The sequence below is a fragment of the Chironomus tepperi genome, unplaced genomic scaffold (assembly GCF_022539635.2).
Source record: "Chironomus tepperi strain 1889 unplaced genomic scaffold, CSIRO-AGI_Ctep_v1 contig_376, whole genome shotgun sequence".
Taxonomy (NCBI): domain Eukaryota; kingdom Metazoa; phylum Arthropoda; class Insecta; order Diptera; family Chironomidae; genus Chironomus; species Chironomus tepperi.
Window position 1 is genome coordinate 1,943,169 of NW_027226498.1, and position 22,882 is coordinate 1,966,050.

Sequence of the window (22,882 nt, forward strand, 5' to 3'; positions counted from 1 at the left end):
GAAGAAAAGTTTTGATGGATGTAATTTATGAAGAATTCTCATTCAAACAATTTTGAAAGGATTTCTGTTTTTTGGTTTGTTCATTAATTAAACATAAAATTTATTTATGTGCCAGTTAAAATATTTCGCTAATTTACTGTTTGAAAGCGTTTAAGTTCAATGAAAGTTTGTAGATGTAGATGAAAAAATGATGATGACATGAAAATTCAGATGATGGAAAAAGAATAAAAAAAGTAATTCAATGTAAGGAAAAAAGGGACCCATATAAAACGTTTAAATTAAATGCCATCAGATTTGCATTGTGTGTATATAAATTAAAGGCAAAAAAGGAAGTCGATGGTAAAACATCTAATGAATCTTATCCAATTTATGTAAGGCTGATTTTTTTATTGGTCCATGATCTGAAGGCTTTAAAAGTTATTTCGACACAATCCATTATTTAACACAGGAGAGGATTTTCATACAGTATTAGTGAATGGATAGGAGGATATAATACAGTAAGTACACAACACTATTATATAGGATCACGAATAATTTTAATTACTTTTTTTAAACAAAAAATCTCTTAATGAACTATAATTTCACTTTTTTCTCAATATCCACATGAGATTAATACGAATATATAAAGCTTCACTTTTTTTTATTAATTTTGCAACTTTAAGAATTATTTTTTTATTACTCGTTGTTGTACTGAATGCCACTGATTTATAAATGATGAAGGAAGGAATTTCACCAACGTTTTTTTGAGGCTTCTTAATCCAACGAGTTTCAAACGTGAACTGAGAATATCTCCTTTATTTTCGTATCATCAATGTAAGAGTCCTTTTCAGAATTTTCATGTCAAGTGGAGCTTTTTACAAATTCTCTCTCTCAAGCTCTTTTTATTCCTCTATAATATTTTATAGGATCTTTAAATTTACAAGGTGACCAAAAACAATTCTATGAAGCTAGTAAAATGTTTCATACCACAATTTTCAATTTAATCCTAAAACAGCTGTTCGTTCTCTTTACCATAATTTTTCTCATTTGCTATAAAAATTAGTAAGGAAGTAAAGAATTGCAAAGTTAACACTTGACTTGTTTAAAAGTAGCATGAACTGAAAAAAGCAATTTAAATTGTAAATTAGTTAGAAATAGATGCAATTTTTTTGAAATATTTTAGTGTAATTGCTATTTTACACATAATTTATTTAGAAAACCAGCAATAAAGACAGACGAAATAAGACAATAAATTTACAATAAGTATAAATATATAACTTTTTTGGAAAATAAAAATTCTATAACTTATAAGGAATTAATATCCTTCATTGACTAATCGATCACACGAATAATTTTAAATGTTAAGATATCCAATAAACATTGTAAATGTTTCATTTTTTCCTTTCGTTCATCAAAAATATATGTATAAGCAACGGTAGTTTAAAATTACTAAGTTCTGCCACTATGATATTAAATAATCCAAAGCTTGATCCTTATTATTATCGAATTTAATAAGCGCTTCTGACACCTTTTCCTCGTCGAATCCCATTTGAAGGATTTCATTAAGTGAAATTAGATGCTCAACTGCATGTTTATCATTATCACCTAAACGAATTAATGCACGAATCACCAGGTCCTGTTTAAAACCCATCTGACAAATTTGTTTTGCTAAATTTTGAGTTTTAGCCGGTAAGTTATGCAATTGATCATCGGGATTCTTTTTAGCAATGATTTCTGGAAAAACATAATAAATATTAGTTTTTGAGTGACATGAATAAATGACTCCCAATTTATTAGTATAAATAAGAACTTACTCTCATTCTCCGCTGGTACGCTACCTTGAGTACTTTGACTAATATTTCTCGTTCTTCTTTTCTCGGAATTATTTAGCTCATCATTCAATTCTTTGATAATATCAGGGACACTTTTGGACTTGATTTCACTATCACTAATATTATTTTCACAAGCCATATTGTTATTGTTCAGCGCATAATTCATGTGATTAACAGCATAATTTTGAGTGTAATAACAATTATTTGGTAATTGGTGGTTCACAATGTATGGTGAAAATTGGTTTGCGGCAATTCCAAATTGCTGTTGTTGGTTACTATAAAACGGCTGATTTGTATTTATCGTTGTCGACTGCATTCCATAATAATTATTATACAATTGTTGAGGATTAAAGTTATGGGCTCCATACGCATTCGTGTGAGTTGCTGCTATTAGTTGCATATCATTTTTCGGAATTAGTGATTTTGAGGCGTCACTGTTATTTACAACATCATTCTCATTATTGTTGTTGCTAATACTTTTTTGATGGTCGCTCGGATCAGATTCACTGGAGTTATTTCTTTCTAATGTATTATCATCAGACTCTTGATTTCCCTCCACAACAGTAGACTGTAGCACTTTGGCAAGTTCTTCCATTTCATTCATTGATTTCATTTCTAGATTATCAAATGGACTCGAATCGGACTCAAAAAACGAAAAATCAATTTTGTTACTCGAATTACTAGCATATCTACGATGTGACTTCTTATCTGAAGAATGATTTATAACAACAGCTTGTGTTGGCATAAGAATTGTATTGAAATTTGGACTAAAAACTTTATCAGAAGGAATGCATGCTTGATTATTAATATTACTACTCTTCATTCTAGCCTCATTGGAATTGTCTATATCAACTTCTTCTTCTTCGTCACACGACGAAGTAAGTTCATCACTTGGATATGATACTTGATTTAATTTCGCCTTTTGTTCTTCCTCTAATCTTTTCTGACGCATTAATTCGCGCTGTTGAATTCTTTGTTGTCTTTCTGTTTTCTCTTTCAATCTCCAATTTATCCATTCCGTAGTTTTACTTATAATCTTACGTTCTAAATCAAAGTTATAGTCTGCAAAGGCTTCTGGATCTTTTCTTTTTAAAAGCTGTTGTGTCAATTTAGTTGTTAGTTTTATTTCTGGTGGCTGCTTATATTTCTCAGAAATTTTAACTGGAACTCCATCAGTGTAGTTAACTGGTGAATTGTAAGGCATAATTCTTGGAATTTCCTTTAAACAAACACTGCGTAATTTGTTTTTGTAATATTATGTATGAAACACAGTCACTGAAAGAATATAATTAAATTATTGTTTTACTTTCTAATTTCAATTTTATTGCATTCCTTGAAGGCTCATTTTATGACTCACCATACTTTATGCTCAAAAGCTCAATCTGAACATTTTAAACTTGATTAGAAGCTAGTTTTTAATGAATAATATTTAATTTCAAGGAAAATAATGAAAAAAAAACTCGACTTATGTAGAAGGCCACGAACTTCCACGCCTGAAAATATGCAAAATCGCATATCGTTCACTCAACCTAGACACAATAAAGAAATTCGATTGATATGACAGGAACTTTAAATTTCAATTTTAATAAAACTTTAAAAATCAAAAAAGACAAAAGGATTGTTATTAAGCAAAACATAGTATTTAAATTCAAATTAATGACATACTCATCCTTACGTGGAAGTTTTAAATTGATTAAATCCGTGTCAATCATGTAGAAATTAAGCATTATTAATTTTCTTTTTTGTGTAGTATATGAAACATTTTGCTTTTTAATAATATTTATTATTTAAAATAAGTTAATATAAGTTTGGAAAAATGTGTTGTCAATGCATTTTTACTATGTCCCTCAACGGACGTAAACAAAGCAATTATGATTCGAAATTTATTTTTCCACGAATCATCTTTTAAAGTCTAAAAACACATTTTTTTTTATATTTTTTTAAATAATTAAATAAAATGTCTAAAATAAGAATAACAACACTGGAAAGAAAGGTATGTAATTTGATAATACATAAGATATGAATTCGTTTGTATGTTAGGGATTCATTGCTCCTTCGATTGTCGGTTCCAGTAAACATTTTTGTATCCAAAACCAACAACTTGAAATTTTGCTTTTAGGGGCGAGCTGTGATTGCTAATAAATTGATTAAGGAAGGAGAAGTAATATTAACAGAATCTCCATTAGTTTCTGCACAGTTCTCATGGAATAAAGAATATGGATATTCATGCTGTGATCATTGCTTTTTACCTTTGGAAAGTGCTCAGGAAAATGTACGACGACTAGCAAGTGATGGAAGTATTGTGCTGCCAAAACAAGCAAATGAATTAGCAGATTATGACCAAATTGTTCAATGTAACAATTGTCAAGTAAAATACTGCTCATCAAAATGCGCCAGTATGGCCGCAGCTTCTTATCATAATTTTGAATGCAATCAGTATAAATTTGGAGGTAGATTTTTTGAGATCCATGAACTGTGGAAGAAGAGTCATTATCCACCTGAGACAGCAACAATTGATCTTGTAATCAGAATTTTTGGCATGATTAAGCAATCAAATTCTGCTGAAATTGTTGAACTACTGGATAATTTTAGTAAGCATTCGTACAACGAAGATCTTCAACTGTGTCATAAAATGCTTGGAGAGAAATTTAGTGTCCAATTATCACAGATTCATAAAGAAACGCAAAGAGTTTTTGGAAACGATCAACAGCTTGCAAAATATATCTCTTATGATGGATTTGTATCACTTTTGGCGATTCTCGGGACAAATGCTCAAGGGATTGGAACATCGAGTTTTGCACATTGGGTTCAAAGTATCTCCACCATGGATATGAGCGAAAATGAGCGATCAGAAATCGACGCATTTATTGATGCGATATATTCTCGTTTTAACGACACAGTTGGCGAATTTTTGGATAATGAAGGCAGTGGTCTTTATGTCCAACAATCCAAGTTTAATCATTCGTGTCAACCAAACGCTCAAATCATATTTCCAAATAGCAATTCCATCTTAAACGTTGTTGCATTACAAGACATTCAGCCAGAAGAAGAAATATGTATCAGCTACATAGATGAATGCATGCTGTCTAGAAGTCGACACTCTCGTCAAAAATATCTTAAAGAGAATTATTTGTTCGAATGTAAATGCGAAAAATGCGAGAATCAAATCGAAGATTTAGATGTGACGAGTGAAGAGGATGAAGCTGAAATGGATACAGATGAAGATGACTAAACTTATTCATTTTTCTATTGATCAGCTTTTTATTTCATCACATGTCTATAACTTTTTTGCAGCAAACTTTCTCTTAAACATTAGTTTTATCTACAAACTATATGCAGAAGTTACAAAATAAAAACTTTAAATTCGATTAAGCATAGTCATCTTTTTTTTTGTTACTAAAAAAATATAATTTACATTCGTTCAATTCATTTTGAACCTGGCTGTGACGAGTTATTACCATAAAATTGAGATTTTCCTTGACTACTACTTGTTAAATTTGGAAATAATTGATTATTGTTGACAACTTTTGGCATTCTTTGTGACGATTGATGCTGCGATGAGTTATAATTCTGATTGTTGTGTCCTCGATTATATGAATTTGAATTGTATGATAAGGATGGCGAAATATCCCACTAAAAATGAATAATTTGTTTAATTTATAAAACTTTTTATGCACAGGAAAATCACACTTACATTGTTATATGATTTACTGTGTGTTTCATTCATGCTTGAAAACTTCATTACAGGCGCCTGAAAAGAATGATGGAAAATTGTTAATTGTGATTTATCAGCCGTAATTTGTTTCAAGCGACATTTGTGCAGATGTGGTTCATGAGATTTAAAAGGTTTTATATTTCGGACAGCATAACATCATTTTAAAGATGCTAGTTTATTTTTCAGTACCGACAGTAAGAAAAACTTTAAATATAATTTTTTGAAACTTTTATGCTATTTGGGCCTTGTTAAAGCTGAAATTTTTTGAAAATAAGGAGGTAGATATTTGTAATTTGAACATTCACACAAAAATTTAACTGAATTCGACATAATTCTGAATAGAATTGATTTATCATTAAGAACCACACTGACTTTGTATTTGGGATAGTTTCATTAATTGCCAACATCAAAAGCATTATGTAAAGCACATAAAAAATGAGTATGTTTGAATGACTTGTTACCTATAAAATCCTACGCGGGATGAGTATTAAGAGAAGTAAATGGCAAAAGTTTGAAGTTAAGCAGCAAAAAGTTCACGCATTCCAACATGAATTCAACAAAACAAAACTGTATTTTCAAGGGAATTACATCATACAAATTCTGAGAATTATGAGAGATTACACAGGTTAAGCTACTGACATAAATAAAACCACAGATATTTTTTAATGTATAATTGTTGTATTATTCCTTCATTTTTCAAAAAATGTGTATCCATCATCATTTATAATAAATTTTTTTTCTTCTTATCATCATATGTTTATTCAATCTGTTCCAGATGATTCCATATTTATTTATTTATGTACTATTTATGCAAAAATTGATTTTTCCACTTCTTTCTTCATTTTGAATGAGACATTCTGCACTTGTATGTCCCAAAAATTTCATTTAATTTAAGTTTACTTTCATTTCTCAAAAAAGAAGCTTTTCGGGGTAGAGAATGTTTTATATTATATAAATTTTATACCTTTTTTAGTCGGTATATGCCACAAAATTGAAATTAATATTCCGCGTCACCAAAAACTTATTCGACAATAAGCGTAAATTTTTTGGATGGCTCGAAAAAGTAATTTCCTTTGTGTATCATTTGAATTTCTATTTTTAGAGGCTGCATACCTTCTTGTCAAAAATTCAATGGATGAAGTAGTTGAAAAAGAATGTTTAAAAATATGCTCACTTTAATTAAAATTGGATTATTTTACCTTAACAATTCTTATCAAGATTAGCTGTTTTAAATATTATTTACAACTAATTCATCCCTTGCAAAAATTACACAAAAACTTTTTTAATTCGATTGTGGATCTTTGTGCATCAATGAGTTACAATTCATACAATTTTAAAATTCCATAATACATGATTTATGTCCATCACATTATTCTATAGCTCAGTACCTAATCATCGACACACAAGTTCCATTCATTAGTTATTAAATTATTAAGTTATTTATTTTTATAATTTATTTTTTCCACTTTTTCCATTAATGAACTATATAAATTGATTAAATATGCTTCGCCTTCTTTTTGTTTCCTCATTCATTTGATCCTTAAAATTAAGCATCTTCATTTCTTTCGAGATTTTTTTTTTATTTATTTAATTTAAACATAACGTGCAAATGCCGTGTAAAGTGGGCTCGATACTTTTATTAATTTTTTTTGTAAGTTCAAGAAATTCCTGTCATTTTTATCAAGCTTGAGCCGACGACACATCACAAAGAAATTTTTCTTATTTTATTTATTTCAAAAAGTTTCATTTTTATGGCCAGCTGTGAGCTTAATTCCAAAATGCTAACTCTTGTTGAATTTGATGCTAGAAAAATGGAATAAAGCTCACGCTGGATTTTTATGTACGCATTTTTAGCTGATAATTTTTTATTAATTTAGAAATAGTTTCTTTTTAAATACAACGAGAAATCTAATTTTTATTCTTGTGAATCCTTCATTGCCAAATTCGTATAGATTTTAATAAATTTGCAAAATTCATATGTAATAAATTTATTACGTTAAAGCTGATTTCAATAAAGTTGATCGACTTCCTATTAATCCTTGTAAGCAGATACTTCTGTCATAAATTACTAATGTTAATTGTGTTTAATAAGTTTTAGCTCAATCAATTTCATGAGTTTGTCACTTTAGTAAAATCAGCCCCTAATTTTTGCATTTCTCAATCGTTTATTATATTTTACGCGCATATTTGCAATTTATTTAAATCATTCTTGCTAGTTCAATGAAATTCAAATATGAAATCATTTGTTTGAAGATTAACTCTTCAAACCTCATGCAGCGGAATTTTCAAATTCAAAAATTTTCCATTGTTTTCCCTTTAAAAAACTTTTGGTAGTGTAAGCAATTTTTTGAAACTTAAGCATCCATTTTCTTGTATGACTATATATATATTTTCTACATATATATATAAAGAAAAATAAAAAAATTTGAAAATTCATTAAAATTTCAAAAATGAATAAGATTAAACTGACATGAATGACTTTAAAGTATTTAAATAGTTTACTTAAAAATTTGATGGTTCCACTTTATATATGAAGGCTTAAGATAAAAAGAAACAAAAAAATCCCTAACTTTACTCATTGTTGTGAGAAAGGATGATATAAATTTCATCAATCGTAAGTTTTCTATAAATTGGACATTCATTTTTTTCATAATTAATTTTTTTATAATCATTACTTTTTTCACGATGTGATTTAATTCAAACCATCGACAGCTCTTATCATTCTTATTTTTTCACATTTACTTTGAAATTCATAATGAATAGTCTAGACTGTTTTTTTTCATCCTATATTATAAAGAGATGATTTTATCCCTCGTTCCATTCACCTAAGACTGTTGACATAAATATAAAGAAGGATTGAATAAATATCAAGTCTTTGTTAATCTTATATAGCTTTTCTATATATTATTTAGCAATCATAATTACAACTGTTTTTTTTTGTTTAATTTATAGGAAATTTTTCCATTCTCGTCCTCATCATTTTACTCGTGCGAAATATTCTAGGTCAGAAAATCGGATGAAAACTTAGGGGATACAAGAGTGACCAAAATTTTATTATAAAGTGATGTTTCATCTGGTATCATAACATTACCATTCAACTGGACATGTAACATGAATGATGTGACTTTTGGGTGACAGTCAATGATGACAAAGGTCACAAATTAGCAGTCAAATCAAGAACCCTCCAATTTTCATGCGATTTTTTAGACAGCTACTCACGAGACATAATTTAACTTTTTTGCATATTGAAGTGAATGTGTATGTGTTATTATTAATAATATTAATTTACTTTATTATTATTCATTCATAATAAATGTGTGTGGGTAAAAATCATCATTAAACAAGATTTCATGCTTTCACCCTTTTAGAGAAGAACACAAGACATTTCTATGATCCATTTAGCTTTCATCTATCTGCATTTTTTTTTTACTTCAAATAAGTATAGGTTGTAACCAAAACTGTTTATATATTTTTTGCATTCAGAGATTATTTAAATATTATTAAGGTATTCCACTTTTTTCATTTAAAATTGTTTTATGAACTATGTATTATTTATATATTCAATTAAAAAAAGAAAGAAAGAGAAAAAAAGATTATAGAAAACGAACAAACAAAGAAAGAACAGCATATGTAGATGTGTATATTTTTTTTTGTGATTTGTAGGACTAAGAGTGAGTAATAATAAATGATGAAGCAATATGTGTAATGTTTGTATGTGTATGTGTGTGTGTGTGGTTGTAAGGATGAAAATCATCCAAATATCGCGACAAAGGTTTCTTACTTATCCTCATCAAGTATTATTCATTCAGAAAGATTTTGAATTAATTAAATTCACACATTATTCTTAAAAAAGTTAGTCGAACTCACAGGATCTTGGAGCTGAGATTGGTGCTGTTGTTGTTGCTTCATATATCCACTCGTGTTGGAATTTGAGCCACTATTAGCACTTCCACTGTTTGAACTGCCTGCAGCTACAACTGGACCGCTACGATATTGTTGATTAATGACCAAATTGTTAAGCATTTGAGAGTTTAAAGGAAATTGACCGACAGATCCGTAATTCATTTGCTGTTGAGGTGGAGCATTTGTCGTGCCACCAAACATTCCATAATTTCCAGTCGCTGCTGTTCCTGTAGCATTATAGTAAGGATTAGCTTGTTGTGCCGTTGAACTTGGATAATAACTGTTTTGATGATATAAATGATTCATATATTGTTGCTGATTGTATTGTCCAGCTGTTGCCGTCGGTGGATTTTGTGGAGCTGAACTTTTCGAACCGATTGCGCCAATTTGTTGTGGGGTGTTGGATTTTGAACTCATCATTGAATTTGATGGTGTGGCGGATGAAATTAGAACGGCTGCAGCATTTGGATTATTCAATTGTGGTGTCTGATTATATGGTTGCACGGTTGCCCTATATTGTGACAAATTCTGATACATTTCATGGGTCGGTGCTGATGCAATATTTGGAGTTTGCATGAACGCATTAAATGATAATGAATTATTTGTCGCACTTTGTGGATAGCTATACATTTGAGCTCGGGCAGCATCCATATTGTATGGATTATAAAGTCCACCAGCTGTAGCTTGAGCCGAATTGTAAACAACAGGTGGCGACGGAATTGTTGGCATATTTGCATAGCTTGGCGTTTGATAAAATTGTTGTTGGTGTTGCTGTAAAGGATTTTGTTGCATTTGTGGTGGTGGCGAAAGTCCCGATTGATGCATTTGCGTTGGCTTTACTTTGCATACATTAGCATTTTGTGTTGCAAAAGCTTCCGCTGCCTTCATATTCATATTCGCTTGTTGACTTTGTGAATGCATAACATGAGCATTCATATGTTGCGATTGATAGTTATTAGAATCATCATTATCATTAGCTTTATTGAAATGTTCTAAGGAACTAGCATGATCGTTTGCAGAACTTGTTGCAGCATAACTAAATGATTGTGGAGAGAGTCCAGTATGATGAGCGTTAATATTGTTATGAGCATAATGTTGCAATTGTTGTTGTGCTACAAAATTTGCCATCACATCATCTGCATTAGTGGTACTATGTTCGACACTTGGTTCCTCCCAAACTTTTTTACATGAAGCAACTTTCATGTTTAATGCATCAGTATTCAAAATATTACTATTTTGCATGCCAGTCTTTGCACCAACGAGTCCTAAAGATGATGCCTTTGAAACAGCTTGTGACGTATGAGTACTTGAGCTTGAAACAGAACCAAAACCTCCAGAATTTCCATCATCAGTTAATTGTGTATCGAAAGAAAATTTAAATGAATTCATGTCAACGATATCGGATTTCTGTCCAAAAGATAAATTTTGTAGTGCACTTGTTAAACTATGATCTTTAGCTTGTTGCTCAATCATTTCATTAATTGTTGGTGTACTGTCCTTCTGTGGATGTTGATTCATTGCATTCGGAGGTCCACCGAGTTGTGGTGGACGTTTTAACGACGGTGGAGCTGATTTATAGCTCGTATTTTCAAAAATTAACGTCTGTTTTGGCAAACTTGCGCCATCAAGCATTGGCTGATTACCAGTCGACGATGAAGTAGTCATTGATTGATTTTGTGGATTCTGTGGATTTTGTTGAGATTGTTGACCAACTTGCTGCTGCTGTTGCTGTTTAATCATGTCAGTCTTTAATACATTAGAATTATTTGTTGATGTCGAAATTTGTTGATTTGATAATGAACCACTGCTATTTGATGAATTCAATTGTTGCATTAATGAAATTTTGTTGCTTTCATCATTTAATCCTTCAACATTATTTTTATCCCAGTAGTTTCCACTCACTCTTTGATTGGAACTTGTTGGATCTCTTTGTTGCTTAGCAAATCTTGGTGCCATTCTATTATTACTTCCATTATTACGTGGATCATTCGTTCGAGAGTCACGATAATTATTACTGTTGTCATATTTATTATTCGTCTGACTTGAATTGCGCGAATCGATTTGTTTTGAATTGTTCATTCCAGAATTGTTGTATTGTGATGTCGTTGATGTTTGTGACGTCATTGTAACAGTTGTTGTAGAAGTTAACGTTGATGTAGATACCGAAGATACTGGTAATTTGCCTGTGCTTGATTGCTGTGTTGAGCTCACTGATGACTTATTTATAGTCGATTTATTAATTGGTGCTGTTGATTTATTACTATCAAATTTCGGTTGTTGTTGACGACTGTTGTATGATTGTGTCACAGGTGCATTTGTGGCACGATTCTTTGCATCATTTGAGTTCTTTTCGTCTGCAACAATTTCTTTTTTGATGTCTTGTGTGATAGATGAACTTGAAGCAGATTGAGTGATTGGTTGCTGTATATCATTGGAATGCTGCTTATTTGCCGATTCTTCATTTGATTTGGACGTTGGTGAAGATGCTTTTTGCATTACAAGATTTGTGTTATCTTTCATATTCTTATTAATCAGACCATCGCTTAGAGCCTTTTGTTTCTGTTTCATGCGATCATCATCGCTTAATTTCTCCTTCTCTTTTATTACATCCTTCTTATCACTCGTTCCGGATTTTTCGTCGCTAGTGCTGAATGGACTTTTTGATGATGGTGGACCATAGTTGTCGATTCTTTTAACTGTAGCTGTAATTGAATTATTAGAAGTATTTGATCCAGTTCGACGGAAATTTGATTGAGATGTTGTCATGCTACTTCCGCCGCCACGACCTCTTCTTGATGGCTCACCTCTTGGAGAAAATCCTTCCTTTTGTAGTCCACTTGTGCCATAATTGTCACGTCGATTAATATCTTTACGATTTGGCTTTCGATTCCATGAGTCCTGATCATATTCTTCTGAATTTTCAGAATCACTATAATCATAACGTCCACTTCTTGAATGACCACCACTACCGCCTCTTCTCTGCCAATTTCCACGATATCCGCCATATGAAGAATTACCACGACCTCCTCTCATCGACGGTTCATAACGATTTGAATGTGGACTTCTTTTGTTACTTCCTCCACTGTGTCTTGAATCATCTAAATCTTTTGGCGGCATATCTTTTGATTTCATCATGTTGGTCGAATTGTCAAGTTGTTGAACCTTTTCTGCCATAATATTTTGCTCCTTTTCAGGAATAATGTCTAAACTTTTTTTACTTTGAAGACCTTGTTGTTGGTCAATTGGAACTGTTTCGACAACTTTCTCTTTCTTTTCAATTTCAACCAATTCTTTTGGTGGACTTTGCTCACTTAATACTGTTTTCTGTTCATCCTCTTTAGTCTCTTTACAACTTTCCTTCTTTACAACATTTTCCTTCACGGTTAATTGTTCCTGTAAAGGTTTATTTCGTTGCAAAATTGTTCTCGGTTGATCATCGCTTATTGCAGACGATTCTGAAACCCTTCGCTTCTCTTTTGCATCTAATGATGAACGTTTATCATTCTCACATACTTCTGCCCAACATACATTTGATCCAGTCAAAAACTCACGAGAAGTCGATTTCTCTGAGCGATTATGATCACTAAGTTTATCTGATGAATCAGACATACTACGCGATATTTGAGCTGAAGGAACTGTCTGTGATTTTTTTAATGATCCTGTATTTGCTGATTCCTTAATAAATCGTCCGTAATCATCTTCCTCTGATTCTTGACGTCTTCGACTATTGTAAGGTTGTTTTGAATTATTTTGTCGATTATCATCAGAAGACGATTGTGAAAGTGACGACATATTACGACGTGGTGGATTTCCTTGATTTCCTTTGTTATATTGCATCCAACGTTGTTGCTGCTGCTGATTTTGCTGTTGTTGTTGTTGTTGATCGTAAGATGATTGTGGATGTTGAATGAAAGGAATATTTTTACTATCTTGTTGATGTAATGGCTTATAGTTATTTTGAGGTCCTTTTTCACGCCTATCGTCTGGTCGATCACCATATTGTTGCTGCTTTTGGAATCTTGGTGGTAAATTGGATTGAAACGTTGTTTTCTTAATATAATCAGCTCCACCTGCATTATTATTTCGTCCATATTGTGAATCATATACATCAAACTTGTTATCATTCATATATTTTGAAGGTTTTCCATAATCCCTTTGCGTTTGTTGTTGCTGGCTTTGCTGATGATCAACTTTCTTGTCAGAATCATTAATCGTATAGTTAATACCACTAATCGGTTTCTCTTCAATCTCCTTTTCATGAGACTTATCTAATGAAATTTGTTGCATTTTCTGTTGCTTACTTTTCTCTTCAAGCTCTTGCAACTTTCTTTGTGCAGCTACTTTCCTCTCACGCTCTAAACGTTCTTCTTCTTCACGCACCATTTTCATTTTCTCAATATACGTCGGATCAATTGATCTTGGACCATTTTGTTGCTTCATCTCTCGCTTTTCACTATCACGCCATACTAAAAGAAATAATTGTTTTATGTTAAATACTTGCAAAAACTCAATCAAATTTGAAATAGATAAAAAAAATTAATTTATTCTTTGGCAACAAAAAGTAAAAATTAATTATCAACATAGTGAGAAAGTTTCAGAAAAAGAATTAAAATGCACAAAGAGTCATGACAGTTAAAAGTGCAGCTCACCATCAATTTTTCTGTCGTCTTTCATCTTCATATCATCGGCTTCGTCATCAGAGAATTGTAATTTTTTATTGTAGTCGACTTCATCGTGTTTAGACCATGCATCGTCTCTCGCTAAAGAGTCAATTCGCTCTAACTCTTCTTCCTTAATAATTGGCCTTTGTACAATTACTTCGGGTTCGAAAGAACTTCTATCATCATTGTTACTATTATTATTGTTGTTGTTATTATTATTTTGACGTCCAGAATAATGACGAGGAGGCTGTTGACGATGTCTTGGAGGCAGTCCATTTGAATATTCATTATAGTGTGAGGAATTATCGTATTTATTATTATTATTATTATTATTATTTTGACGACCAGACCTATTTCCCATGCCATTATTATTATTATTATTATTCATATTGGATTTATGTTGTTGGTAATTAGGCTGACTTTGAGGACCTGACGGAGCGCTTGAGGGTGCAGTATTGATGTTTGCGATGCCAGTATTTCCTCCTCGTAGGAATGAAGGCATTAAAGCCATAACTTTTGGCGGTCCGTCGATTTCGGGTGTTTGAAAATTTTCTCCTCCTGCGCCACGTACATTTCCAGAATTTGCGGAATTCAATTGCTGTTGTTGCTGCATCCAGCTTGCTACATCGGTTGACGGGCGAAGATTTAGATTTCCTCCGCCTGAATCGAATGAATTTTGATTCTGTAATTTCTGCTGCTGTGCATTGACATTCTGAATTGATCCCGATAAAGTCGTCGTCATTAAAGTTCCATCCAATGATGGGAACTCGTTCTGAAATTGTGGACTTTGATAAAGAGGTGGTTGTGATGCAGAATCCTCTTTGACAGCTCCAGTTGCTACTGCACTCCATGTTGATGAATTATTACTGTTGTTATTATTGTTGTTTGAATTATTTGAAGCGCCTTGATGATGTTGCTGCTGTTGTTGTAATTGATTTCCTTGAACTTGGCTATTACTATTAGTATTATTATGGTTTATATTTGATAATGCTGGATTGTTATTTGATGATACAGTATTAATTGTTGAATTTTGTGTACCACTTAGATTGGAATCTGCCCACGACGCGGAATTTGCAGTCGTTTGTTGTTGTTCGTTTGAAACTTGAGTTGGAGGAATTGCTGGAATACTCGTTTCAGCTTTTAATGATGGTAAATTGGCTGGTGGACGACGTGCTGAGGGCACTTTTCCCAAGCTTTGCATGCCATGCTTACGAGGTGCTGCGTTTTTCTGTGTTGCTGGCTCAAATGTTTCTCCCTTTATAAAATAATTAATAATTTTTAGTTTAATTAAAAACCCATAACTATGAGCACAAAAGTATACTTACACGAGTTGACCTGTATAAACTGTTTATATCAAGTGCTGCAAATTTGGGCTTATTTGGGTTCCGTTCCCGTTCACCCTTATTCCCAAAAGTACTCATTCTGCCGAAACTTCATCAGCGAAATCCTTTATCCTTCACGCTTTTACTGCCCTTACTACCTGGTTGATTTCTCTTGTTTTTCTTCTTTGCAAATTTCGTCTATGAATGTTCTTATCAAAAGAAATAATTTTCTGTTATCCTCACTCAGTGACTGGCCCACGCACTTTGTAGCGTAGAGAACCTTCGGTAATTAATAGGCAGTTTCTTTTTCAATGAATTTAATGCTGAGTGAATATTCTTATTAGAATGATTTGCCAACAAAGCAATTTAAATCTGCAAGATTGAAAATTTTTATTCTAATAATTTTGTGCCAATTTTAAGAAGAAAAAATAACAAAAAGCTTCCGTTCATTGTTCCATTTAACATTTTCAGCAATCAACTTACATGTTTGAAGAGACTTGATAATTTTCTTTAAAAAATTTCAACAAAGTTGTCCCAGTTATGGTACTTCCAATGAAATCTAGAAAGACGAAATTGAATAATCAGATAAGTCCAAAGAAAATGAAAGAATTTCGTAACTTTCGTTCAGGGAAAAGAAACGAAGAGAAAGAAAAAAAAAAAGTATGAAAAAACAACAACAAAAAGTTATGAATGATTGAATGAATAGAGGAACTAAGTTTCAATGGAATTCCAAGTCCAAAAATTGTGTTAAATAAACGAAAAATTGGCAAAGAATGTTTTCGTAACGTTATGTTATTATTTGTTGAAATTTTATGAATCATAATGTTTATCGGGAAGTGTCTAAAAAACAAAATAATATAATTTTTTAAATTTAAAAATGGCTGATAAAGAATAGTACATATATAGTAGAGGCGTAAAAATTCGATCGACAAAATTAAAATCCAATAATTTCATTTCTTTTGTTAACTTAATTAAATGAATCATGCTAGAAATAACCGACCTGATCACTGGCTTCCTTATAAATTCACTTTTAAGTCAAGATAAACGCCAATTCACACATAAAATTTTTCTCACTTATTTCCAATTATATACTTTGCTAGCTTCTTTGAGAGATTTAAGATATCTATCATGTAGGAAATAATATAATTAAACATTCGCTTCGAATTACTTCTCTATAAGAACTTTTTCAGTCTTTTTACACTGCTCTCTTAATGTCCTTTTCACTTTTATCTTATCAATGACTCAACTTTGCTTTAATTAACTGTTTTTTCTTAGCAAAATGCCTTTTCTTCGATTTCACGCGTTCAAAAAAATGGCTGAAATTTTCTTTCTTATAATGCTTCTGAAATTCACACTTTTACCGGTTAAAATGTATGCTCACGAATTTATGAGGACCTTATTTAAAGATATATCATTAAAGATTAAGCTAAATAATGTAATTAAACACAATTAAATTAATTTTATGTTGAAACTATTTTATATTATAATTTTTTTGACGACGATCAGAAATTCAAAATTTTTCAGACCGTTAAATCAATTTGGGTTCCGCAAAAAAATTACCAATTTTTCAAATCCTTCAAAATACGTTAACTCAAATGTCATACAACATGTTGCATTCCTTTATTTCTATTACAGTTCCTCTTTTTTGGACAATTTAGAAAATTAATGCTTATAACAGCATTCTTCATCTGTTAATGGGCATCCTTGCTTATGATACAAATGAAAATAACAGGAGCTCGATTTTAAAACAATTTTTTTTGTCAATATCCTCTCTGCTATTCGTTTTGGTTTCCTGATTTTTAACTTCCCGCTTCTCACTTCAAATATTTGATGCTTATTTCTTAGTAATGTCTGTAGACCACCGTTTTCAGATTTCAACTTTTTTAGATCGTCAGCCGAAATTAATAATGCAGCATCAGATAAATGCATTTCCTTTCCACAATTCCAATTGGTTTCTTCTACAAAATTTTGTTCTGATAAGAGTGCATCAAATATAGTTCTAACAATTCTTTCAGATAAGTTCCTATCGACTTTTGTACAGTTACGTACATTAAGTTCTTTTTCGCGAGGCGTGAATGTCTTATTGGATGCATCAATAAATCCTTGAATTTTTTCGTTGTATTCATGATACTCATTAGGTTGATAAACTCTATTAATTCCAATTAAACATATTCTTTTGGTACTTGGAATTTTAAGTCGATCAATTGATGTCGTTTTAAATCCACAAACTGTAGAGATTTCTGATAAGTAGTCAATAAAGCTCATATAAAGACTTTTCATTGGACCTTTGCGTTGGAACTTTGTGCCAGAAAACTCAAACGCACAACAAGGCAATAAGAAATAGTTACAAGACATGTTGTTTCGAGCAGCAACCACAGGAACCCATGGAGAAAGTTCATCAGAATGATTTCCGATTATCCAATCTATATCATTAAGAGCTGTTGACGGTGACCACGTTTCCTCTCTTAAATCTACTATTGAGTCGAATTTACTCCAAATTTTCCTCTTTCTTAAATCAATTCCATAGCCTTTATATCCTTCTAGACTTAGAATAGCAACTAATAATCCATTTCCACATCCTAAATCAATAAAACTTGGTTTTCTTTCAGTATGACTTTTCCAAAATGTTATTAAATAAGCAGCTATAGCAATGTCTTCATAAATGTATTTTTTCGGGTCAGTTACTTCTTCAGTCCAAATTTCTTCAAACTTTCGTCCATATTTTTCTTTTAATTCTGCATACAGTGACGAATATTCCTCATCATTAATTAAAGAATGACTTTCGATTCTTTCATTATTATCTTCCTCATAGCTCTCTATCCAGTTTTTCAATTTTTTAATTAGCACATATTGAAGCCAATTGGATTCTTCTTCGAAATCATTTAAATTTAGTAATAATTGGAGTTGTTTATCGCAAAACTTAATAGTGTAATAAACATCAGGTAAAATTTTTGTGCAATCATTTATCGCGAAGAAGCTAACGGAATTAGTTTTTTTACCTGAAAAAAGAAAAACAATAGTTTATCAAATGTTTAATAATTTTACAGTAAGTTTCTTACAAAATATTGTTAATTGAAAACATAATTTATGCTTTGCAATATTTCTAGGGATGATTTTATCAAATGAAAATATCGTTTCTTCTTGATGTTCGTCTAAATGGCTAAATTCATCTTCTAATTTTGTGGTTGTACATTCTATACCATTTAATATAAGCAAATCATCAGCTGTTTCATTGGCAGAACTTAAAATTTTTAGTAGATCTTCTGATTTCACTTTAGTTCTTGCTGTTAATATATTTTTTGATGTGTTTAACTTTCTATTGACAACTTGTGGCTTCTTCAAATATATTTGTACAGCATGATAGAAGGCATCAACCTGTACTTCCTTATCAAAATGTATTAAATCTTTTACTTTCAACATTTTACACAATTTTTTGTTTACATTAGAAATTATGACCCGTCAATTTTTATGATATTATCATATTTTTGATTGATTTGTGGATCTTTAACTTCTTTTTTATAGGTTAATTAAACTGTTGATAATTCAATTTTTTAAACAAAAAGAAATGAATGGAAATTTAGGATTCAAAAAGTAACGGATGTTCAAAATTAAAAAGGAAGACAAAATTTTGAACTTCATGAGTTTTGAATCAAACAAAGGAATGTTTGAAACAACAAGTCTTGTACAGTACGAAAACAGATTTTACGGAACAGATCTCGCTGATTCCAAAATTATTATTATTTTTTAAATATCCACTGAGCAAACCAGCGAATGAAATTATATTATTCAATTTTTCATGCGTGATCGTTAGTATAGGCCATTGACTAAGGATCATATTTTCGTGTGTTTATTTGAAATTGTGTGTCAATTGAAAAAGTTTAAATTCGTAAAGGAAAAGCAATATGATTGAAAAGGATAAAGGTGAAATTAAAGAATATGACATCTATAGAGATTCTTTGTTACGATATTTAGGTAAATATTGATTTCTATACATAAATATTTTGGTTATTTTTGCAACGATGATGCAATGTTATTTTTTTTCAATGAAATATAATCAATGTCTTCCTGTTATCAATTATATAGGCTATTCAAATGAATTGGGAGAAAGTTTTAGACCTTTGATTGATAAAAAATGGGTGCATGCAAGCTATGGATTAGCAATAGCATATGTTTTTGCTGACACTTATGATAAATCCATGAAAACGTTCAAAAGTACAAACGGAAATGTCTCAAAATCATTGATTACTGGTGGAGATGTAGTACTATGGCAAATGCTAGCATCTGTTGCGATTCCTGGATTTACAATTAATAGAATATGCTGGGCTGTCGGTAAAGGATTAAAAGCGGCTAAATTTAAGCACAAACTCGGAAAATGGATTCCAACAATTGTTGGATTATCGTCAATTCCGTTCATCATACATCCAATCGATCGCACAGTGGATAAATTAATGGACAATACTTATCGTAAATATTTAAATAATCTTTGAAACATTGATCTTCCAAGCAAACAAAACGAAAATTATGGTGCAAGTATTTCTGATAAAAACAGAATCAAAAACTTCTTTATCTACTTTAGCATAACACTTTATGCTGCCATTTCATTTATTCGAATTTATTTAACAATGAATTTAACTTTTCTTTTTGACTCTAAAATTATTAGACGAAATAAAACGAAAGATTAAGATATTTTAATCAAAAAACGAAGTAAAAAGAAGCAGAGTTTGATAATAACTTAAAAGCTTTTGTTTTATTTTTTTTACTCTTAGCATGACTTTACAAACGGTTATTTTATCACGTTTATGAATAGGAACAAGGTCGATGAGTTTTGGATAATACCTATTTCTAAGATAATGATAAGACAAAAATGATTGATTTGAGTAGCGTCTAGCATTACGTCTGCAAAAATTGTTCTGAAATAGAGATAAAGTCTCAAGTAGCAGTTCTAAGCGATAAGCTATTACAATGCAATTTTTAAACGAAAAATTGAAAGGTTTATTAATAATTATTAACTGCGATAAATTTAACAAGACACATAGTTCTAGTATGTATATATATATTAAGCTCTGAATTTGTGTAGATAGATAGGCATGATTATTCATTAATTTCATTTTATAGTTTAGAAAAATAGACGTCTGGTAAAATTATTGAATAAGTCATTCTCAAAATATGTCTTTTCCACATTTCTGGAATGTTTTTACTCTTCAGATAATTAAAACAGTTTTAATAAATTACATGCATAAATAAGTCAAAGAAAGAGCTGATTATACTGTTTGTATGGAAAATCATTTTACTAAAAGAAATTTATGGAATCGTTAAGCCACGTGTTGACAAAGTTTAATTAAAAATCTAGTACTGAAAAAATTCAAATTTCGACAAGCCGTTAAATTTTTAAAATCTTCTAGTTCACATTGGAAATGCATTTCTGGACAAATATCTTTTAGTAAACTTCGTGAATGCATTTAACATGATAATCCACCTCCTTCATTTTCCTTAACATACTTCAGGACGTATTGGATTTGTTTTTCGTTTAGTCCCAAGCTTTCAGCTTCTTCCATAAATTGTTTTGAGCCACCAATTCCTACTAAATAGCCGTTTAACTTTGCAGCAACGTGTGATGTTTGTAATAATTTTGAGGATGTTGGAGAAAGGCCTAATTCACTAGCCAGTTTTTTGTGAGCTTGCAGACGATATTTTTGATGATAACTACATGATATTGAGAGAAAATTTGAAGTTAATTGTCATTGTTCCATTTATGCTTATCTTAGCTTTTAAGAGTGCATAAAGTGCTTTTATAAGATAAAACAAAAGTTGATAACTTATGAAATTTAATTTAATAGAAACAAATAAATAAGAACAAGATTATTCGAAAGATACTCACTCTTCTGCAGGATAAAATGTACTTGCTTTGACAATTTGAGTAATAATTGTCTCGTTAGTGCGTATTTTCTGTTCCGCTTCTCTACTTTTTTCAGCAATTTCTTTCTGCTCATCGTTGTGGTAAAAAATTATTGAGGCATATTGCTTCTTTATTTTCGTTGTAAGACCATATTCATGATTATTCCAAAATAAGTTGAGCAATTTTTCATAAGCAATGTTTTTTGGGTCGTAGTGGATTTCGATGACTTCTGTATGATCTCCTCTGTAAATTTATAAAATGAAATATTACTAAACGAATGTAATGAGTCATAATGAATGATTTTACAAATTTCTGTAAACTGGATTATCTAGGGTTCCACCAGAATATCCAACTTTCGTTCTCAAAACACCTATTTGAGCACCATAAAGACTATCCGATGACCAAAAACATCCCATTCCAAAAGTTGCTATTAATATCAACACAAAATGTTAATTAGCTGTCAGTATGACATAATGAATTTAGTTTTAATTTTGTAAATATTACCTTTCTCGAATGGTGTCTCAATTTCATGTTTTGGTACGGGAAGCGTCTTCTGCAAATTGCGTGTATTTATGAAATTAACATAATTTAAACTAATAAAATTCCAATTTCTAATATTTAAGAATTTCATAATTTTGTTCTTACTCCGTAGAAGTAGCAAAACACTAAGAACGCAATAGAGAGCAAGTAAGAAAACCCTTTAAATGTCAAGGCCATGTTATAATTTTTATTAATTAAAAATACTTTTGACTAGCTAACTATTTTTAATTTAACTTTGCAAAATTAAACGAAAATCTGCAGCCACCTCACAACTTTTTTGTTTATATTACGATGATGAACAATACATAAATAAGAATATAGAAAGTATGTAAGAATAACACACATAAACCATATAAATGAACCAATAAGAATCTACTTAACAAATTTTTAAATTTTGGAGATAAATTTTCGTTAAAATTTACTGTAAGCATGATCGATCAGTATGATCAATATTAATTGCTTGTCATGTCCTTTGCGTGATTAAATTACGAAAAAAAAAGAAATATGTATAATGTTCGTTACCTTGGATTCATCGTCGCTTGAACTAGTTCCTTTTTTGTTCAAGGTCAGCTTTGAAATATTGTCCGAGATGGTTTTCAACATTTTTGATTGCAATAATTCACAATACTGATTATTTAAACTTTACTTCTTAAATTAATTTAATTTATATTGTATTATGAGAAAGCAACTCAATTCGTTGATTACTGAATTAACACTGAGCTATGATAATGGATGGAAGTCTAAAATATTAATGCGGATTTCACAATCATTTTCACTCACATAAATCCAATGCGAAACAATCAACCACCGAGTAGTGTTGTTGTAAATGTAAAGACATTTGATCAAGACAATAAAAGAGCGCATTTATAGTCGCTCTGAAATGTCTTCCTCGACATTTTATACATAGCATTAAAATTATGATTGAAATGAAGTTTCGATGGGCTTTTGGATTGGAATGATATGAAAATTTTAATTTTATAAATTTAAATTAATCCTGCAGAATTAAAAACAGAATTCAGTAAAAATGTAAGTAG

At 30.9% G+C, this 22,882-nt stretch overlaps 7 protein-coding genes across 14 annotated transcripts in view; 2 read left to right on the top strand and 5 right to left on the bottom strand.

Annotated features, from left to right (window-relative positions):
• Window positions 1-746, bottom strand: part of LOC139096192 (ankyrin repeat and fibronectin type-III domain-containing protein 1-like) — a 29,475-nt gene extending 28,729 nt beyond the window's left edge. For 3 of the 4 annotated variants that reach the window (XM_070647882.1, XM_070647879.1, XM_070647880.1), the window contains exon 1: window positions 545-746. In XM_070647882.1, coding sequence (XP_070503983.1) covers window position 545 — 1 coding nt within the window. In that variant the 5' untranslated portion in view covers window positions 546-746. Of the gene's footprint in view, window positions 1-464; window positions 477-544 lie in introns of those variants that run through there. The other variant, XM_070647881.1, reaches the window with a different exon arrangement.
• Window positions 747-1,182: 436 nt separating this feature from the next.
• Window positions 1,183-3,316, bottom strand: LOC139095827 (ubiquitin-associated protein 1). The gene is made up of 3 exons (XM_070647338.1): window positions 3,169-3,316; window positions 1,794-3,086; window positions 1,183-1,713 (listed from the first exon to the last, which is right to left on the bottom strand). The coding sequence occupies exons 2-3, from the start codon at window positions 3,013-3,015 to the stop codon at window positions 1,442-1,444; spliced, it is 1,494 nt and encodes a 497-aa protein (XP_070503439.1). The 5' UTR covers window positions 3,016-3,086; window positions 3,169-3,316; the 3' UTR covers window positions 1,183-1,441.
• Window positions 3,317-3,627: 311 nt separating this feature from the next.
• Window positions 3,628-5,184, top strand: Smyd5 (SET and MYND domain containing, class 5). Its single transcript, XM_070647684.1, has 2 exons — window positions 3,628-3,804; window positions 3,931-5,184. Exons 1-2 carry the CDS (start codon window positions 3,769-3,771, stop codon window positions 5,041-5,043), a joined length of 1,149 nt encoding a protein of 382 aa, XP_070503785.1. The 5' UTR covers window positions 3,628-3,768; the 3' UTR covers window positions 5,044-5,184.
• Window positions 5,046-16,903, bottom strand: nocte (no circadian temperature entrainment). Of its 4 annotated transcripts, none has more exons than XM_070647680.1 (7): window positions 16,413-16,903; window positions 15,896-15,971; window positions 15,416-15,784; window positions 14,079-15,345; window positions 9,394-13,895; window positions 5,506-5,562; window positions 5,046-5,444 (listed from the first exon to the last, which is right to left on the bottom strand). In XM_070647680.1, the coding sequence occupies exons 3-7, from the start codon at window positions 15,509-15,511 to the stop codon at window positions 5,238-5,240; spliced, it is 6,129 nt and encodes a 2,042-aa protein (XP_070503781.1). In that variant the 5' UTR covers window positions 15,512-15,784; window positions 15,896-15,971; window positions 16,413-16,903; the 3' UTR covers window positions 5,046-5,237. The 4 variants fall into 4 exon arrangements, with proteins under 4 accessions (XP_070503781.1, XP_070503782.1, XP_070503784.1 ...); XM_070647681.1 differs by having other exon boundaries at window positions 16,774-16,884; XM_070647683.1 differs by lacking the exons at window positions 5,046-5,444; window positions 5,506-5,562 and adding an exon at window positions 6,183-9,067.
• Window positions 16,904-16,994: 91 nt separating this feature from the next.
• LOC139096010 (probable tRNA (uracil-O(2)-)-methyltransferase) lies at window positions 16,995-18,840 on the bottom strand. The gene is made up of 2 exons (XM_070647614.1): window positions 18,472-18,840; window positions 16,995-18,411 (listed from the first exon to the last, which is right to left on the bottom strand). The coding sequence occupies exons 1-2, from the start codon at window positions 18,830-18,832 to the stop codon at window positions 17,075-17,077; spliced, it is 1,698 nt and encodes a 565-aa protein (XP_070503715.1). The 5' UTR covers window positions 18,833-18,840; the 3' UTR covers window positions 16,995-17,074.
• Window positions 18,841-19,232: 392 nt separating this feature from the next.
• Window positions 19,233-20,141, top strand: LOC139095823 (mitochondrial fission process protein 1). The gene is made up of 2 exons (XM_070647334.1): window positions 19,233-19,384; window positions 19,496-20,141. The coding sequence occupies exons 1-2, from the start codon at window positions 19,315-19,317 to the stop codon at window positions 19,897-19,899; spliced, it is 474 nt and encodes a 157-aa protein (XP_070503435.1). The 5' UTR covers window positions 19,233-19,314; the 3' UTR covers window positions 19,900-20,141.
• A 532-nt stretch (window positions 20,142-20,673) lies between these two features.
• MsrA (methionine sulphoxide reductase A) lies at window positions 20,674-22,645 on the bottom strand. 2 transcript variants are annotated; one of them, XM_070647332.1, is made up of 5 exons: window positions 22,371-22,645; window positions 21,813-21,861; window positions 21,615-21,735; window positions 21,291-21,551; window positions 20,674-21,115 (listed from the first exon to the last, which is right to left on the bottom strand). In XM_070647332.1, exons 1-5 carry the CDS (start codon window positions 22,449-22,451, stop codon window positions 20,872-20,874), a joined length of 756 nt encoding a protein of 251 aa, XP_070503433.1. In that variant the 5' UTR covers window positions 22,452-22,645; the 3' UTR covers window positions 20,674-20,871. The 2 variants fall into 2 exon arrangements, with proteins under 2 accessions (XP_070503433.1, XP_070503434.1); XM_070647333.1 differs by lacking the exon at window positions 22,371-22,645 and adding an exon at window positions 21,954-22,137.
• Window positions 22,646-22,882: the final 237 nt, after the last annotated feature.

Excerpts from the sequence above, each read along its gene's own strand:
- LOC139095827 (XM_070647338.1), bottom strand. The coding sequence starts at position 3,015 with ATGCCTTACAATTCACCAGTTAACTACACTGATGGAGTTCCAGTTAAA. Across the intron at positions 1,714-1,793 it reads CGTACCAGCGGAGAATGAGA|AAATCATTGCTAAAAAGAAT; the intron begins GTAAGTTCTTAT and ends ATGTTTTTCCAG.
- Smyd5 (XM_070647684.1), top strand. The coding sequence starts at position 3,769 with ATGTCTAAAATAAGAATAACAACACTGGAAAGAAAG. Across the intron at positions 3,805-3,930 it reads TAACAACACTGGAAAGAAAG|GGGCGAGCTGTGATTGCTAA; the intron begins GTATGTAATTTG and ends TTTTGCTTTTAG.
- nocte (XM_070647680.1), bottom strand. The coding sequence starts at position 15,511 with ATGAGTACTTTTGGGAATAAGGGTGAACGGGAACGGAACCCAAATAAG. Across the intron at positions 13,896-14,078 it reads AGACGACAGAAAAATTGATG|TATGGCGTGATAGTGAAAAG; the intron begins GTGAGCTGCACT and ends TATTTCTTTTAG. Across the intron at positions 5,445-5,505 it reads ACAGTAAATCATATAACAAT|TGGGATATTTCGCCATCCTT; the intron begins GTAAGTGTGATT and ends ATTCATTTTTAG.
- LOC139096010 (XM_070647614.1), bottom strand. The coding sequence starts at position 18,832 with ATGTTGAAAGTAAAAGATTTAATACATTTTGATAAGGAAGTACAGGTT. Across the intron at positions 18,412-18,471 it reads TTTTCAATTAACAATATTTT|GTAAAAAAACTAATTCCGTT; the intron begins GTAAGAAACTTA and ends TTCTTTTTTCAG.
- LOC139095823 (XM_070647334.1), top strand. The coding sequence starts at position 19,315 with ATGATTGAAAAGGATAAAGGTGAAATTAAAGAATATGACATCTATAGA. Across the intron at positions 19,385-19,495 it reads TTCTTTGTTACGATATTTAG|GCTATTCAAATGAATTGGGA; the intron begins GTAAATATTGAT and ends TCAATTATATAG.
- MsrA (XM_070647332.1), bottom strand. The coding sequence starts at position 22,451 with ATGTTGAAAACCATCTCGGACAATATTTCAAAGCTGACCTTGAACAAA. Across the intron at positions 21,736-21,812 it reads TGAGACACCATTCGAGAAAG|CAACTTTTGGAATGGGATGT; the intron begins GTAATATTTACA and ends TGATATTAATAG. Across the intron at positions 21,116-21,290 it reads ACATTTTATCCTGCAGAAGA|TTATCATCAAAAATATCGTC; the intron begins GTGAGTATCTTT and ends AATATCATGTAG.